The sequence below is a fragment of the Zootoca vivipara genome, chromosome 12 (genome assembly GCF_963506605.1).
Source record: "Zootoca vivipara chromosome 12, rZooViv1.1, whole genome shotgun sequence".
In the NCBI taxonomy this organism is placed as follows: Eukaryota; Metazoa; Chordata; class Lepidosauria; order Squamata; family Lacertidae; genus Zootoca; species Zootoca vivipara.
Genome location: NC_083287.1, coordinates 35,578,174 through 35,591,455, shown reverse-complemented (window position 1 = coordinate 35,591,455; position 13,282 = coordinate 35,578,174). Strand labels below are relative to the sequence as shown.

At 43.9% G+C, this 13,282-nt stretch overlaps 1 protein-coding gene across 1 annotated transcript in view; it reads right to left on the bottom strand.

Moving 5' to 3' along the window:
* The window catches only part of LOC118092113 (macrophage mannose receptor 1-like), a 64,506-nt gene that overhangs the window by 2,581 nt on the left and 48,643 nt on the right, over window positions 1-13,282 (bottom strand). The window contains exons 24-28 of the mRNA XM_060281062.1: window positions 12,322-12,554; window positions 7,984-8,149; window positions 6,390-6,545; window positions 3,644-3,754; window positions 1,073-1,252 (exon numbers count right to left, since the gene is read on the bottom strand). Coding sequence (XP_060137045.1) covers window positions 1,073-1,252; window positions 3,644-3,754; window positions 6,390-6,545; window positions 7,984-8,149; window positions 12,322-12,554 — 846 coding nt within the window. The remainder of the gene's footprint in view (window positions 1-1,072; window positions 1,253-3,643; window positions 3,755-6,389; window positions 6,546-7,983; window positions 8,150-12,321; window positions 12,555-13,282) is intronic.

Below are 13,282 nucleotides of genomic sequence, written 5' to 3'. Positions count from 1 at the left end.
CTGTCAACTTTTCCCTTTTCTTGCGAGGAATCCTATTCAGAATAAGGGAATTTCCCTTTAAAAAAGGGAAAACTTGACAGTTATGTTGTGGTCTCTTTCTATGCTAAGGGAAGTGGGGAACTTTGGAAGCAACCTAGAAGAGGATATTTTAAAGGTCTAACAACCTACATTTCAATGCTTTACTTCGCTGCATATTTTGTGATTTTAAATCTCTGCTTTGGTGAGAGACACCAAAGAGTACTTACCTCAAACCTGGATCTTAAGCATCCAGGGAACTCTTTCTCTTATACCTAGTGTTTTTTTCCTTTAACCAAAATACAAAATACCAACAACTTGTGCTAGAAAAGGAATGACTGACAGTTTGGAAAGAACGCTAAGAACTTGCTAGTAAGCATAGCAGGGGGTGGAAGGTTGTTAAACTGCTGAGGTAGGAAAAAGTCTGTTTTGTAGAATCACAGAAACACCTTCCTTCGAGAGCTTTCTGAAGAAGGAAGCAGATAAAGAGATAAGGATAAACTTCTAGTACAGTGGTACCTCGTTTAACAAACTTAATCCATTCTGGAAGTCCGTTCTTAAACCGAAACCATTCTTAAACCAAGGCGGGCTTTCCCTAATGAGGCCTCCAGCTGCCGGTGCCCTTCCACCATTCGGATTCCGTTCTTAGACCGAGGCAAAGTTCTCAAACCGGGACATTATTTCTGGTTTTGCGGAGTCTTTAAACTGAATCATTCCTAAACTGGACTAAAATAAAAAAAATCATTCCAGCAGCACCTTAGAGACCAACTCATTGGTATGAGCTTTCGTGTGCTTGTACACTTCTTGGTCTCTAAGGTGCTACTGGAAGGATTTTTATTTTATTTTATTTTTTACTACAGCAGACCAACATGGCTACCTACCTGTAACTTAAACCGGACTGTTCTTAAACCGAGGTACCACTGTACAATTAATCAAGCAAGAGAGCAGTTGGACAAGATCACCTTAAGACACTAATTGCAGTTCTATATAACTCAATATTCCCCTATTGTATCAGAATTATTGCTAAAATGTAGTTTAATAATAATTTATGACTTACTTTTGGGCGTTTTACATATAAATGGCATAGATTGGCGGCAGCCCGTATCCAACCATTTCCCATCATCGCTGTTCATGGCAATGCATTTCTGATCATGAAAAGCTTGAGGATTGAATACAGGCTCTTCACCTCTCCAATTGACAAAACCCACTTGAGTTTTATCTTTCCACATCCATTCTCCTAATTATAAAAATATATAAATAACATAATGACTGAAAGGAGAAGAGTAGCACCATGACTGTAAGACATACTATATGGAACCGTGTCTTAAAATTACAGTGATCCTTTTTCCTCTTAACCTTTTTCAGTTTGGAGATTATGCAAGCTACTGCCATTATCATATCAGAACACTGAATACACTAACAATAAGGGGGGAGTGCCTCTGATTTCTGACAGCACGTACCCCCCCTCCCCATATTTAATACTATTTTGGATGGTTCTCTGTAGTGTTCTTTTTGGTATAAAGAAAGGAGGGTCTGGTGCCATAGGTGCCAGCAGAAAATGCCTGCAAATGATATCAAAAAAATGAAATAAGTGACAGACCGGGTCCTCCCTTAAAGGTGAGACCTGGCAACCAAACCCTTGTGTTGTGGGTGGGTACGATTGGTCAGCCACAACACCCTATTGGCAGGTCCCTTGATGCTGGGTTCATTCTGACCAATGGGGACGCTAGCCAAAATGGAGCAAGGGACCTATATATGCCAATGCACGTGACCCTGAGCTTTCTCTCTTGGTCAGTGCATCGGAACACCCACCCACCTCTCCCTATATTCAGGGCTTGTGCGCTTGACCTTGCTATGCCGTCATGTGTCGGCTGTCATTGGGACAGGGGCACGGCAGGAATTTTCCCCACTTGGCTGATTGGCTGGTGCCATTTTGGTTTCGCCTGCCACATAGCAAATCGTCACAACTTGTAAGGTTGCGGATAGGCTCTGGTTCAGGTGATAGGGATGGGGGAATGCTCTCGCCATCCCTATGCGAAAGGGGTATTCCGTTAAAGGAATCCAGGGACTCAATGGACTCAACCCTGCGACCCAGAAGAACGAACAGTGCTTTAGTTCCCAGAAAACAAGCCTGGGGCAAATATGCTGGAAATGGGGGTGAAAAAGAGAGCTGTGATTTTTAGGCTCAAATCCATTTCAATCAGGGTTTAGGTCTGGTTTTGGCACAGAAACTGCTTTGGTCGTCTTGTATGGTGACTTTTGTCAAGAGAGAGGGAAACATGTCCCTGTTAATTCTCCTCGACCTCTCAGCAGCTTTCGATATTGTGGCCATTCTATCCTTCTGGAGTAGCTGTACAAGTTAGGGGTAGATGGCACTGAGGTGGTATCGTCCCTACTTGGATGGTCATTCCTAGAGGGTGATGCTTGGGGAGTGCTTTTTAGCCTGGTGGGAAAAAGTGACATTTCAGTCCGCTATCTTGATTCAAAATAGCGCCTGCCATTCCAACATCAATGGAAACTGTCACCCCGACCTCAGGAACCCTCATGCGAAGTTTGGCAATGATATCTTGAGAGATGCCTGAACCTACGGAGAAGAAAAGGACAGGCCACTTCCCAAAGTAATTATAAATTTTATATTCCCAATATCCCTAGTGGGACATCTGGGATGGAACTTCAAGTAATGGCAGAGCCATAAATCAAGTTGAAAGAGATGTGGTATGGGGCAGGGCTTGATTATTTGAAAGCATAGTCAGGGGTCAGCAAACATTTTCCACAGGTGGCCAGTCCACTGTCCCTCAGACCTTGTGGGGGGCCGGACTATATTTTTTTGGGGGAAACCCCCCCACGACTCTCCCCTCCCTTCTCCACAGCACCGGATGAGCCCCGGTGGCTGCTTACCTGTGCCTTGCAAGCGGCAGGGGCTGGCGGGGTGGGGGTGGGGGCAGGATGATGAGCGGCGTGAAAGGGCTGGCTCCGGAGAGGGGCTGCTTAAAATGGCACTCAGCTCAACAGAGGCCAGCCCCCTTCCTCCTCTAGGCAGGGTTGGGAGAAGCCAGGAGGAGGGAGGGAGGAGGCACCGCCACGGTGTGTGTGAGGGAGTGGGGGAATGGCACAGCCCGAACGATCAGAATCCCCACACCGATCCATGCGGCGACCATCCGCGAGCCGGATCCAGAAGGCAATTGGACCAACCCCGGCCCCCAGGTCTTAGTTTGCTAACCCATGGCATAGATCAGGCATCCCCAAACTTCAGCCCTCCAGGTGTTTTGGACTACAATTCCCATCTTCCCCGACCACTGGTCCTGTTACCTAGGGATCATGGGAGTTGTAGGCTAAAACATCTGGAGGACCGCAGTTTGGGGATGCCTGGCATAGATGCTTCCTATACTACTGTTTACCACCTAGTTGATGAATACTCAGATAATGGGTGAGCTTTCTCCTTTTTCCTGAATGCTTCCCAAGAAAATGCAAGCAACATTCACTTACAACTGACAGCTTTTGCTGCTGAGCTCTTTTATGTCCAAACTCCCCCTTCCAAATGAAACATGTGCCATAGTTGAGGACACTTTTGAATAAATGCAGATAATACATTTATTATATATATAAATATTGAGTGTTAAACAATTACCATCTATATTTTTGAACAATCCAATCCAAAATTCTTTATGATCGAACAGCCGAGTGTATTCCAACAAAAAATCCAGTTCAGCTAAATCTTCTATTGAAGCCAAGGTGCCACCTAGGAAATATACCACAGAATTAAAGTAAACTCATTACAAAGCTATCTTCCCCTTGAAAAAGACTGCCTAACAAGATATGACCAAGGACTCACTGCTCACTGTCCAGCACTGGCAGCAATATGAAGTTCTGAATACTTTAGAGAATATACCGGTATATATATATCTTTCAAATGCTTGTGACTGCTATTCTATTGCATATTTTTATTGAAGAAGGATCATTGTAACCTACCCATTTGTAGAAAATAATAATTAACAATTAAAGAAAATCACTTAATCAAACATCCAATAGAAATGTCATTTTTACAAATCAGATGGTTCACAAAAATCCTGTGCTCTAGTACTGAAAACGTTTTTCACTCTATTTCTAAGTGCATATAAAAGGGGAAAAAATCACCTCAGTTCTCTGGAAGAGAAAGATAATACCCTTTTCAAAGTATTTATATTAATGGGGTGCCAATGTGACTTTGATGTCATGTTTGCTGAGTAGGAGGAACTCAGATTAATCCATCCATTCTTATATCAAATAGAATTTGTTGTGATGTGATCGATCAGTTTGAAACAGGATGCAAGTTTTCTTCGGAGAGATATAGCAGCAGCAGCAGCACAAAGAGTAGTATATTCAGCAATATGAACTGGTAGCGATGGATGGATGGATGGATGGATGGATGGATGGATGGATGGATGGATGAATGAATGCAACAGGATGATGATTGGCTGAGGTTCCATTTAGAACTGACACAGCCTAGTTTAAAACATCTGCACGGGTAGCCCTATCATTTCTAGACGCAATTCAAGGTGCTCCCATTTGTGTTAAAAACCCTAAAGGGCACAGGCCTCAAGTATCTGAGACTGATCCCTTCACTCTAAATACTCCCTGATTGCCTTCTTGGTAATTCCACTGGCCTTGCAAGTGCAAGGAATGGCAGCCCAACAGAGAACAGGCCTATGGCCCTAAGTTGTGAAATTCTCTTTCCACAGAGATATGTCCTCTTGCACCTTCATTTTATCACTTCTGCCATATGATGGTGCCCCTCTTCCCCCTGGCCTTGCACACCTGAGATATGTAATTCTCAGGACTGGTTTTAACTTTGTACTGTTTTAACCTGAACTGAGAAGTTATGCTGAAGGACAGGTAAGACCTCCAACATATGACAACAAGAATTGACAGTCAACACCTCCACTGGCGAGGTTTGTCTCTAACAGCATTTTATTTCTTTCCCAAACCTCATATAATGATCTTCTTACCACATGGTCTGTAAAACCTTTATGGACTTTTGTTTTATCATACCAGAGGTAAGCATGCCAACCAAATCTGTTGTCATAACCTTCTAAATCTAACAGATCTGTGTTTTCCAGTGTTATCCATTCTCTTAACCAACAGAGACAGGACACTTCATAATTATCTTCAAATCTGGCATGGAGAATCCACCTCTTTCTTTTCTATCAACCAATAATTTAAATTTTATTCTTGGTTTTTTCCCGTCAGACAAATCTAGACAGAATTTTCTGCCATTCTTTGAATTGTCCTGTCCCTTTAATTATAGGAATTGTTTGAAATAGGAATAACATCTTGGGCAACACATTCATCTTAATTGCAGCTATTCTTCCAAGGAACGACAACTTCATTCTATTCCATGTTTCCAGATTTTTCTTTACCTCTTTCCACACTGGTTCATAATTATCATTGAACAAGTTAATATTCTTTGCTGTCATCCATATTCCTAAATATTGTACTTTTTTGCCACCATGATTCCCAACAGAGAATAGGCCTGTGGCCCTAAGTTGTGAAATTCTCTTTCCACAGAGATATGGCCTCTTGCACCTTCATTTTATCACTTCTGCCATATGATGGTGCCCCTCTTCCCCCTGGCTTTGCACCCCTGATATATGTAATTCTCAGGAATGGTTTTAACTTTGTACTGTTTTAACCTGACCTGAGAACTTATGCTGAAGGACAGGTAAGACCTCCAACATATGACAACAAGAATTGAATGGTGCCACACTGGCAGAACAATGCCAGGTTTGACAGGGCCCTCTGCAGCTCTTGCCGGTCAGTTCTTGGCAACAGTGATGTCCCTTGGGAGGCACGGTGAGGTGGCAAAGGCCCTGTCCAGGGCAGTGAAGGCAGAGATGATGAAGACTCCTTCCCAGGTAGGGCCAACTCTGCTTGCTTGAGCTCTCCTCTGCTTTCCTTTCGCCCCCTGGCCCAAAGCAAGTGCACCCCCAGTGCCAAAAAGCCAGTGTAGCAGGAAAGCACAACTTAAATTCTTCCATGGGGCTTCTGTGCCCCAGTGGAGCAACATTCTATCTGGGCCCAGGGGCATTATGGAGGAATCAAAAGATGAGCCACAGCAACATGGTTTTTGGGCTGCACCAACAATGCTTTGGGATTGGGCAAGGAGAGGAAGACGGGCTGGTGTCCAGGGAATTCAGGCCATCAGCGAATGGTTGTTGGCGCTGATCCCTGATACCAGGCCTGTACCGCATGTTCTTCTCAATATTATTTTGATAACAAAACTTCTTCTTATTGGATTGTGCCAGAAAGAAAGAATTTCCTGCGTGCCATGGGCTGTACCATTTTTCTCCCTACCATTCTCATTTGTAAAACAAATCATTTTTCAAAATGACACTCACCAAAATAAGAACACCTGAAGGCCGCTTGCCACCAAAGTTCCCTATCAGGGTAGAATTTATAGCAATGAGCCCGAAAAGGAACCCAAGCTCTACCGTCTTCCATTGGTGGAGGAGGGCATCTTCCTGGGAGCTGTGGTGCCTTGGTTGGGAATGCACCTGTTATAAAACAAGTAGTTTTCTTTTCTTTTCTTTTTTAAAAAAGGCATCTTAGAAACCCAGGAATACAAGGGGAGTGCTTAAGGTCCAGACAAATCCTGAGTCATGAGGCAAAGCACAATACCTCTTTGGCTTATAAAAGCTGGCATGGGATCTGTACAAGCCAAACATTTAAACAAACTGCTGCAGACAGGTGCCTGCTGAAAGCAAAATGAATTAATGCCTTTAGGGTACCAGATGATGGGAGAAGGGAGAACAAACACCAGAGGGAAGTGGGGACAAGAAGGGGGAGCTCTGTTGTGATTGACAGATCAAGCTTTTAATCAGAGGGAATGATTTTACCTAGAAAGCCAACCCCAAAATCTAAATACTTATTTTTATTTCTTTAATTAAAAACATATAATTCCACAACATAGAGGAACTAAAGAAACAAAGAAGAAAATACAATGGAAGAGAATTTGAAAATAAATACACAGACAAAGACACAGACACAGACACAGACACAGACACACACACACACACACACACACACAAATTTAGGTTGTTTTAGCTGCAATCCCTGGCAATAATAATAATAATAATAATAATAATAATAATAATAATAATAATGGAAGTTCACCTGGTGCCTTCATTATATACCTTTAGGCGCCAGGTAAAAACATTCCTTTTTTAACTAGGGCTTTAGTTGACCTGAGTGACATCCTATATATCCTTTTAAAATGTGGCTCTTTTGGGGGGTGTCATTGGGTTATTGTTTTTATTTTTATTTTATACTAGCTGGCCCTGCCACGCGTTGCTGTGGCTAATCCCTGTGACTGCCACCACCCTGTGTCGATCCATGATGTATCACACCCCCTCTTCCTCCCACCCCCTGGGTCATCCCTCTGACTGGCCCCACTGTGTCCTGACCTATCCCGTCCCCTCCTCCCCCCAATCCCCACCCAGGCGAGTCAGTACCTCCATTTGGCCTAGTCTGTAAAGGCTTCGGCATAGTATGTAAACAGCAGCTGAGGTGCTGTTGAGAGGGAAGGTTCTATAGGTGTAGTACCAGTGTAGCCGCCGCTAGAGGGCACTGGTTTGCAACCTGGTTCTTTTCCCAGCATGCACTTTCGGTGGGCGAGCAGGACCAGCCCCTGCGGAGCCAGCGCAAACCGGCTGTGAGGAGAACCGCCTTGAGCATGGTAAGGACGGGCCTTCAGGTTTGCTGCCCCGGGTGGCCAAGCAGCTAGCTACGCCGCTGAATGTGGTTACCCTCGTTCTGGATGAAAGTGATTTCTATGTTCAGAATTGTGTACTCCAAAATCAGAATTAACTGTTTTATTAAGATCCTATCTGATCAGTGTCTAGAGTACAGTTCTGAGCTCTGTGTTGAAATGGAGACCTTATTGGAATTAGAGTGCTATGCCCCACATTAAAAGAGAGAGGTTCCTTTGCTTACCATGATGCTGCTCACAGATAAATAAGTATGTTTCATTGCAAGTTCCTGTTTTCCAATGACCCTCAAGGTCCATGAAGACACAGGCTATTTTCTGCTTTGGCTCTTCAGGTGCCCAATTAGTGTACATCAGTCTCCGGTTGTTTATCCATGTGTAGCGCTCACCATTCTAATGCACATTGGAACAACACATGCTGGTTGTAGTTTATTTCCCATAACATGAGCTCCACATCACCTTCACCCGCCCTCTTTCATTTTATTTACAGAAACACAATCAGGTGATGAATTCTGGGTACTGCTATAGCTATGGCAACTGAAGACATCCCTGTGCTGTTTAATATCTATTGGAAAAACTCTTGGGAGATGTCATCTGGAGATCTGAAGCAAGGTGTCATTGGTATGCTGATGGCACATAACTCTATCCTCTCCAACTGAATCTGGAGAGGCCAGGAAGGTTTTCGGCAGGGGTCTGGAAGCAGTGAAAGGCTAGATCAGGCATAGGCAACCTTGGCTCTCCAGATGTTTTGGAAGGACAACTCCCATGATCCCTGACCACTGGCCCTGTTAGCTAGGGATCATGGGAGTTGTAGTTCCAAAACCCCTGGAGAAAGGCTGCCCATGCCTGGGTTAGATGGATGCTAGTCGGCCAGCTGTATTTGTTCCTGAACTGAGATAGTTGGGCCTTACTTGTCCATGTTCTGGCGCCTCTCACCTGAGCTACTCCAAAGTGCATTATGTAGGTCTTGCCTTGAAGATGACCCAGAGCAGGCATCCCCAAACTGTGGCCCTCCAGATGTTTTGGCCTACAACCCCCATGAACCCTAGCTAACAGGACCAGTGGTCGGGGAAGATGGAAATTGTAGCCCAAAACATCTGGAGGGCCGAAGTTTGGGGATGCGTGACCCAGAGGATACAACTACTGCAGAACACAGCTGGATTGGTAATGTGACCCTGTGTCACCAATTATTGAGAAATAGCTTAGACTAGCATATGCTCTGACTCTTCTTGACAGAATGAGGCCTCTTTGGGTTAGTGGAGGTAGATAATTGACTGAGAAATGGCAAGTATTCCTGTTCTGTCCCAACTGGGGATTGTGTTAATCACTGTGTTTAGACTGCTGGCAACTGATCAAGTCTTGGTATCTGGTTAGTTATGCTATATCTAGCTGTGAGCTGCCTTGAGTCCCTATCAGGGAAAAGGGTAGGATATAAATAATATAAAATTCTGAAAAGACTGCATTGGCTGCTAGTGACCTACAAGGCCCTATTATTATTAAAAATTTGTATACCGCCATATACCTGCAGGTCCCCAGGTCTTAGCACTAGCACACAAAGCCCTACATGGCTTGCAACCCTGGGCTCCTTTGGAAAGAAGAACTAGATATAAATTTATGCTGATGATAATAATGATAATTAATTATGCACGGAGGATGTGGTCAGCAGAAATCCTCTTGGTTTGTTTATCCCCCTGTCTGACAAATGAGCATTTCTACAGGGAAAACTGGAGAAGTCAGTTTCTCTAGGAAGGACATTTTAAAAAGAGAGAATAAATACATGAGTCTCAGGAATGGTTTTGTTTTTGTCACATGTGTGGCATCTGTACCCTAACATCCCGTGACCCATGAGGCATGGGAAATTGCCTGTGTCCTGCATGCCAGGCAGGAAATGACATTGCTTGTGAATGGTGTTGCTGTGTTTTGTAATTACAGTGAATGTGGATGTTTCTCCTGAATGGGCAATTACTCATGTGGTAACATGCTGGAAGCCAATTATTATGGTATGGTATGGTATGGTATGGTATGGTATGGTATGGTATGGTATGGTATTATAATTACTCTAACTTCCCAGGGAAGGTTACAACATCACCATTTATTGTATCTGAAGAAGTGTGCATGCACACGAAAGCTCATACCTATGACAAACTTAGTTGGTCTCTAAGGTGCTACGGGAAGGAATTTTATTTTATTTTTTGTTTCGACTAGGTCAGACCAACAGGGCTACCTACCTGTAACATCGTTTATTGTGTTCTGATTATTAAAAACAGTTGAAACACTATTTGCATCTTCCTTCAAAGGGAAATATGGAAATTCTTCCTGCACTGGGAGAGATGCTAGGGTTGTCATATTTCAGAATATGGGAAAATCCGGACGTATGTTATTCATATGAAATTAGGTCAAGAGCCAAAAATAAGCCACTTACTCTTGCTTTATTGTCTTCCAAAGTGGAGTTAGGGGAAATGGTCATTTTGGGAAGCAGCAAACCTTACACAGATGAACAAACCCAAATTGTTGAGCTTTTTTGGAAAACCTCCAAACGCTTTTGCCATCGCGTCGCCATACATCCGGGTTTTCCCCCTGACATTTTGCTGACCCCCCCCCCCCCGATGCCATTTTTACACCCGGAAACCAGGACATGTCAGGAATTTGCCTGACGGATGGCAAGCCTATGATGATAATAATAATAATAATAATCCCCAGCCACTCTGGGCGGCTTCCAACAGAAAAATGAAATAAAATAACCTATTAGACATTAAAAGCCTCCCTAAACAGGGCTGCCTTCAGATGTCTTCTAAAAATCTGGTAGCTGTTTTTCTCTTTGACATCTGATGGGAGGGCGTTCCACAGGGTGAAGGCCCTCTGCCTGGTTCCCTGCAACTTGGCTTCTCGCAATGAGGGAACTGCCAGAAGGCCCTCGGTGCTGGATCTCAGTGTCCGGGCAGAATGATGGGGTGGAGATGCTCCTTCAGGTATACTGGACCGAGGCCATTTAGGGCTTTAAAGGTCAGCACCAACACTTTGAACTGAGCTCAGAAACGTACTGGGAGCCAATGAGATGCAGAGAGGTGGAGGAGCTGCATTCAGCTGCTCACATACAGACAATCCTTCACATATATTGCATTGAGAGGCAGGCCCAGAGATATGCATGGGAACAGGGGCTGAACGAGTGGTTTGGTGCCCCCCCCAGTGTACATTGTTAATTCTAGGAAAGGGCTCTGGTCACTTTTATATCTACTGCCTCTGGAAAGTGTTCTATCTAAGTTCCTAGTACAGATAAGAAATACCGTATTTTTCCACCCATAAGACGCCCCCATGTATAAGACAACCCCTATTTTTTGAGCCCAAAATTAAGAAATAAATATTTTAAATATTCCCGTGTATAAGACGACCCCCAATTTTAAACTTTGGGGAAAATATAGTCTTATACACAGAAAAACAAGGTAGATGGACCTCCCCTCTTCCATTAAAAGTGCCTGTAGTGAGGTTTAACAAGAGGAGTGAGCTGGCACTTAGCCATAGACATTTAGCCAGATGCTGGATGAAGCTCCTGGCTCCCTGCCATTGAACACGCCTGCTATGGGGGTTAATGGAAGGCCCTTCAGCAAGTCACTTGCCCCTGTATTAAAGATGCCTGCAAGGGGGGGGGGAGAGGAGAGGTGTGCTTCACGCAGGCTGCAGTGTGAAGCACTTCTCCTTGTTGTTGTTGTTTAGTTGTTTAGTCACTCTTTGTGACCCCATGGACCAGAGAACGCCAGGCCCTCCTGTCTTCCACTGCCTCCCGCAGTTTGGTCAAACTCATGTTCGTAGCTTCGAGAACACTGTCCAACCATCTCATCCTCGTCATCCCCTTCTCCTAGTGCCTTCAATCTTTCTCAACATCAGGGTCTTTCCCAGGGCATCTTCTCTTCTCATGAGGTGGCCAGAGTATTGGAGCCTCAGCTTCATGATCTGTCCTTCCAGTGAGCACTCAGGGCTGATTTCCTTCAGAATGGATAGGTTTGATCTTCTTGCAGTCCATGGGACTCTCAAGAGTCTCCTCCAGCACCATAATTCAAAAGCATCAATTCTTCGGCGATCAGCCTTCTTGATGGTCCAGCTCTCACTTCCATACATCACTACTGGGAAAACCATAGCTTTAACTATACGGACCTTTGTTGGCAAGGTGATGTCTCTGCTTTTTAAGATGCTGTCTAGATTTGTTATTGCTTTTCTCCCAAGAAGCAGGCGTCTTTTAATTTTGTGACTGCTGTCACCATCTGCAGTGATCATGGAACCCACTTCTCCTACCCTGTTTTAAAAGGGAGTTGAGGTTGGGGTGAGCTGTGAAGGGCGGGGCTTGGAGGAACCAGAGGGATGAGAGGGCAGTTGGTCGGATGTGGGGAGAGAGTGGTTGCCAAAGGGGTAGGTGGGGTTGGCAAGTGCAGCGAGCAGTGAGCAGGGGCAGTCCCTAGTTTTGAATAAAGTCAGCTAATGAAAGCCCTGTGCTTTCTAACTTATGTCCTTCTGAATACAAACCCTTGGAGTGGAAAAGCAGTATCATGTTAACATACATTGCATGTTCTTACCGTGTTGCTAGTTAGACCAATCCACACGGGCTCCTCATATTTCAACACTTTTAGCCACAGAAATGACTGAATGTAGGGATTCCAAATGCTGGCAAGCTCTGCCTGTTCAGAATTGCATTTTTTCCTGGCCTCTCCCCATGTCATTTTGGTGCCAATGAAAAAGTAACTGCTATTCCCAAAATGGAAATAGCCTGAGGCTGGAATTGTTGTTTCAAAGTATGGTAAGGCGGGATCTATAGCAAAATAAATAAATAAATAAATAAATAAATAGCCAGAGATTGTTTTAGAATGCATACATTCCTAAAATTTGCTTTCATTTCATACTGAAATGTCTGAACATTATTATTTCCCAAGATTTAACATCTGAAAGCACTAAGAATTTGCAGAGAAACATTAAAACCGACATGTTAGTCAAACTCTATTCTTTACTGCCACAAATTCCTTTACAGCCAGAAATTCCTAAGAAGTAGCCAACAGACCTTCTTGAAACACATTCATTTCTTTTCAGAGAAACACATTCATTTCTTTTCAGAGAAGCCAAGTGACTATTCTTCCATTAGTTTCCTAGCCACCATTATTCATGGATGATAAAAATTTCTGCTTCTGTTTTGGTAATTTCTGTCCAAAAACAGACCTCGGATGGTGGCTGTACTCATAGGGGTCTATTCTTCTTATTAAAATGAAAGTGCATTGATCAGGGGGCAGGCTGTCACTTGCAACATGGCTAGATATTATGACACTAAGAAAGAACTAAATGAATCAATATGGTTAACTTAACCCAACAACATCGCTCCCCTCTCTCACACACAAATCCCACTGCAGCCAACCAAAGACAATCAACCACACCCTAGGCCACCCCAACCAGGAATGTCAGGAATGCTTTGATTGTGTTTTCTGCTTGGCAGGGGGTTGGATGGCCCTTGTGGTCTCTTCCAACTCTATGATTCTATGATTCTAACCT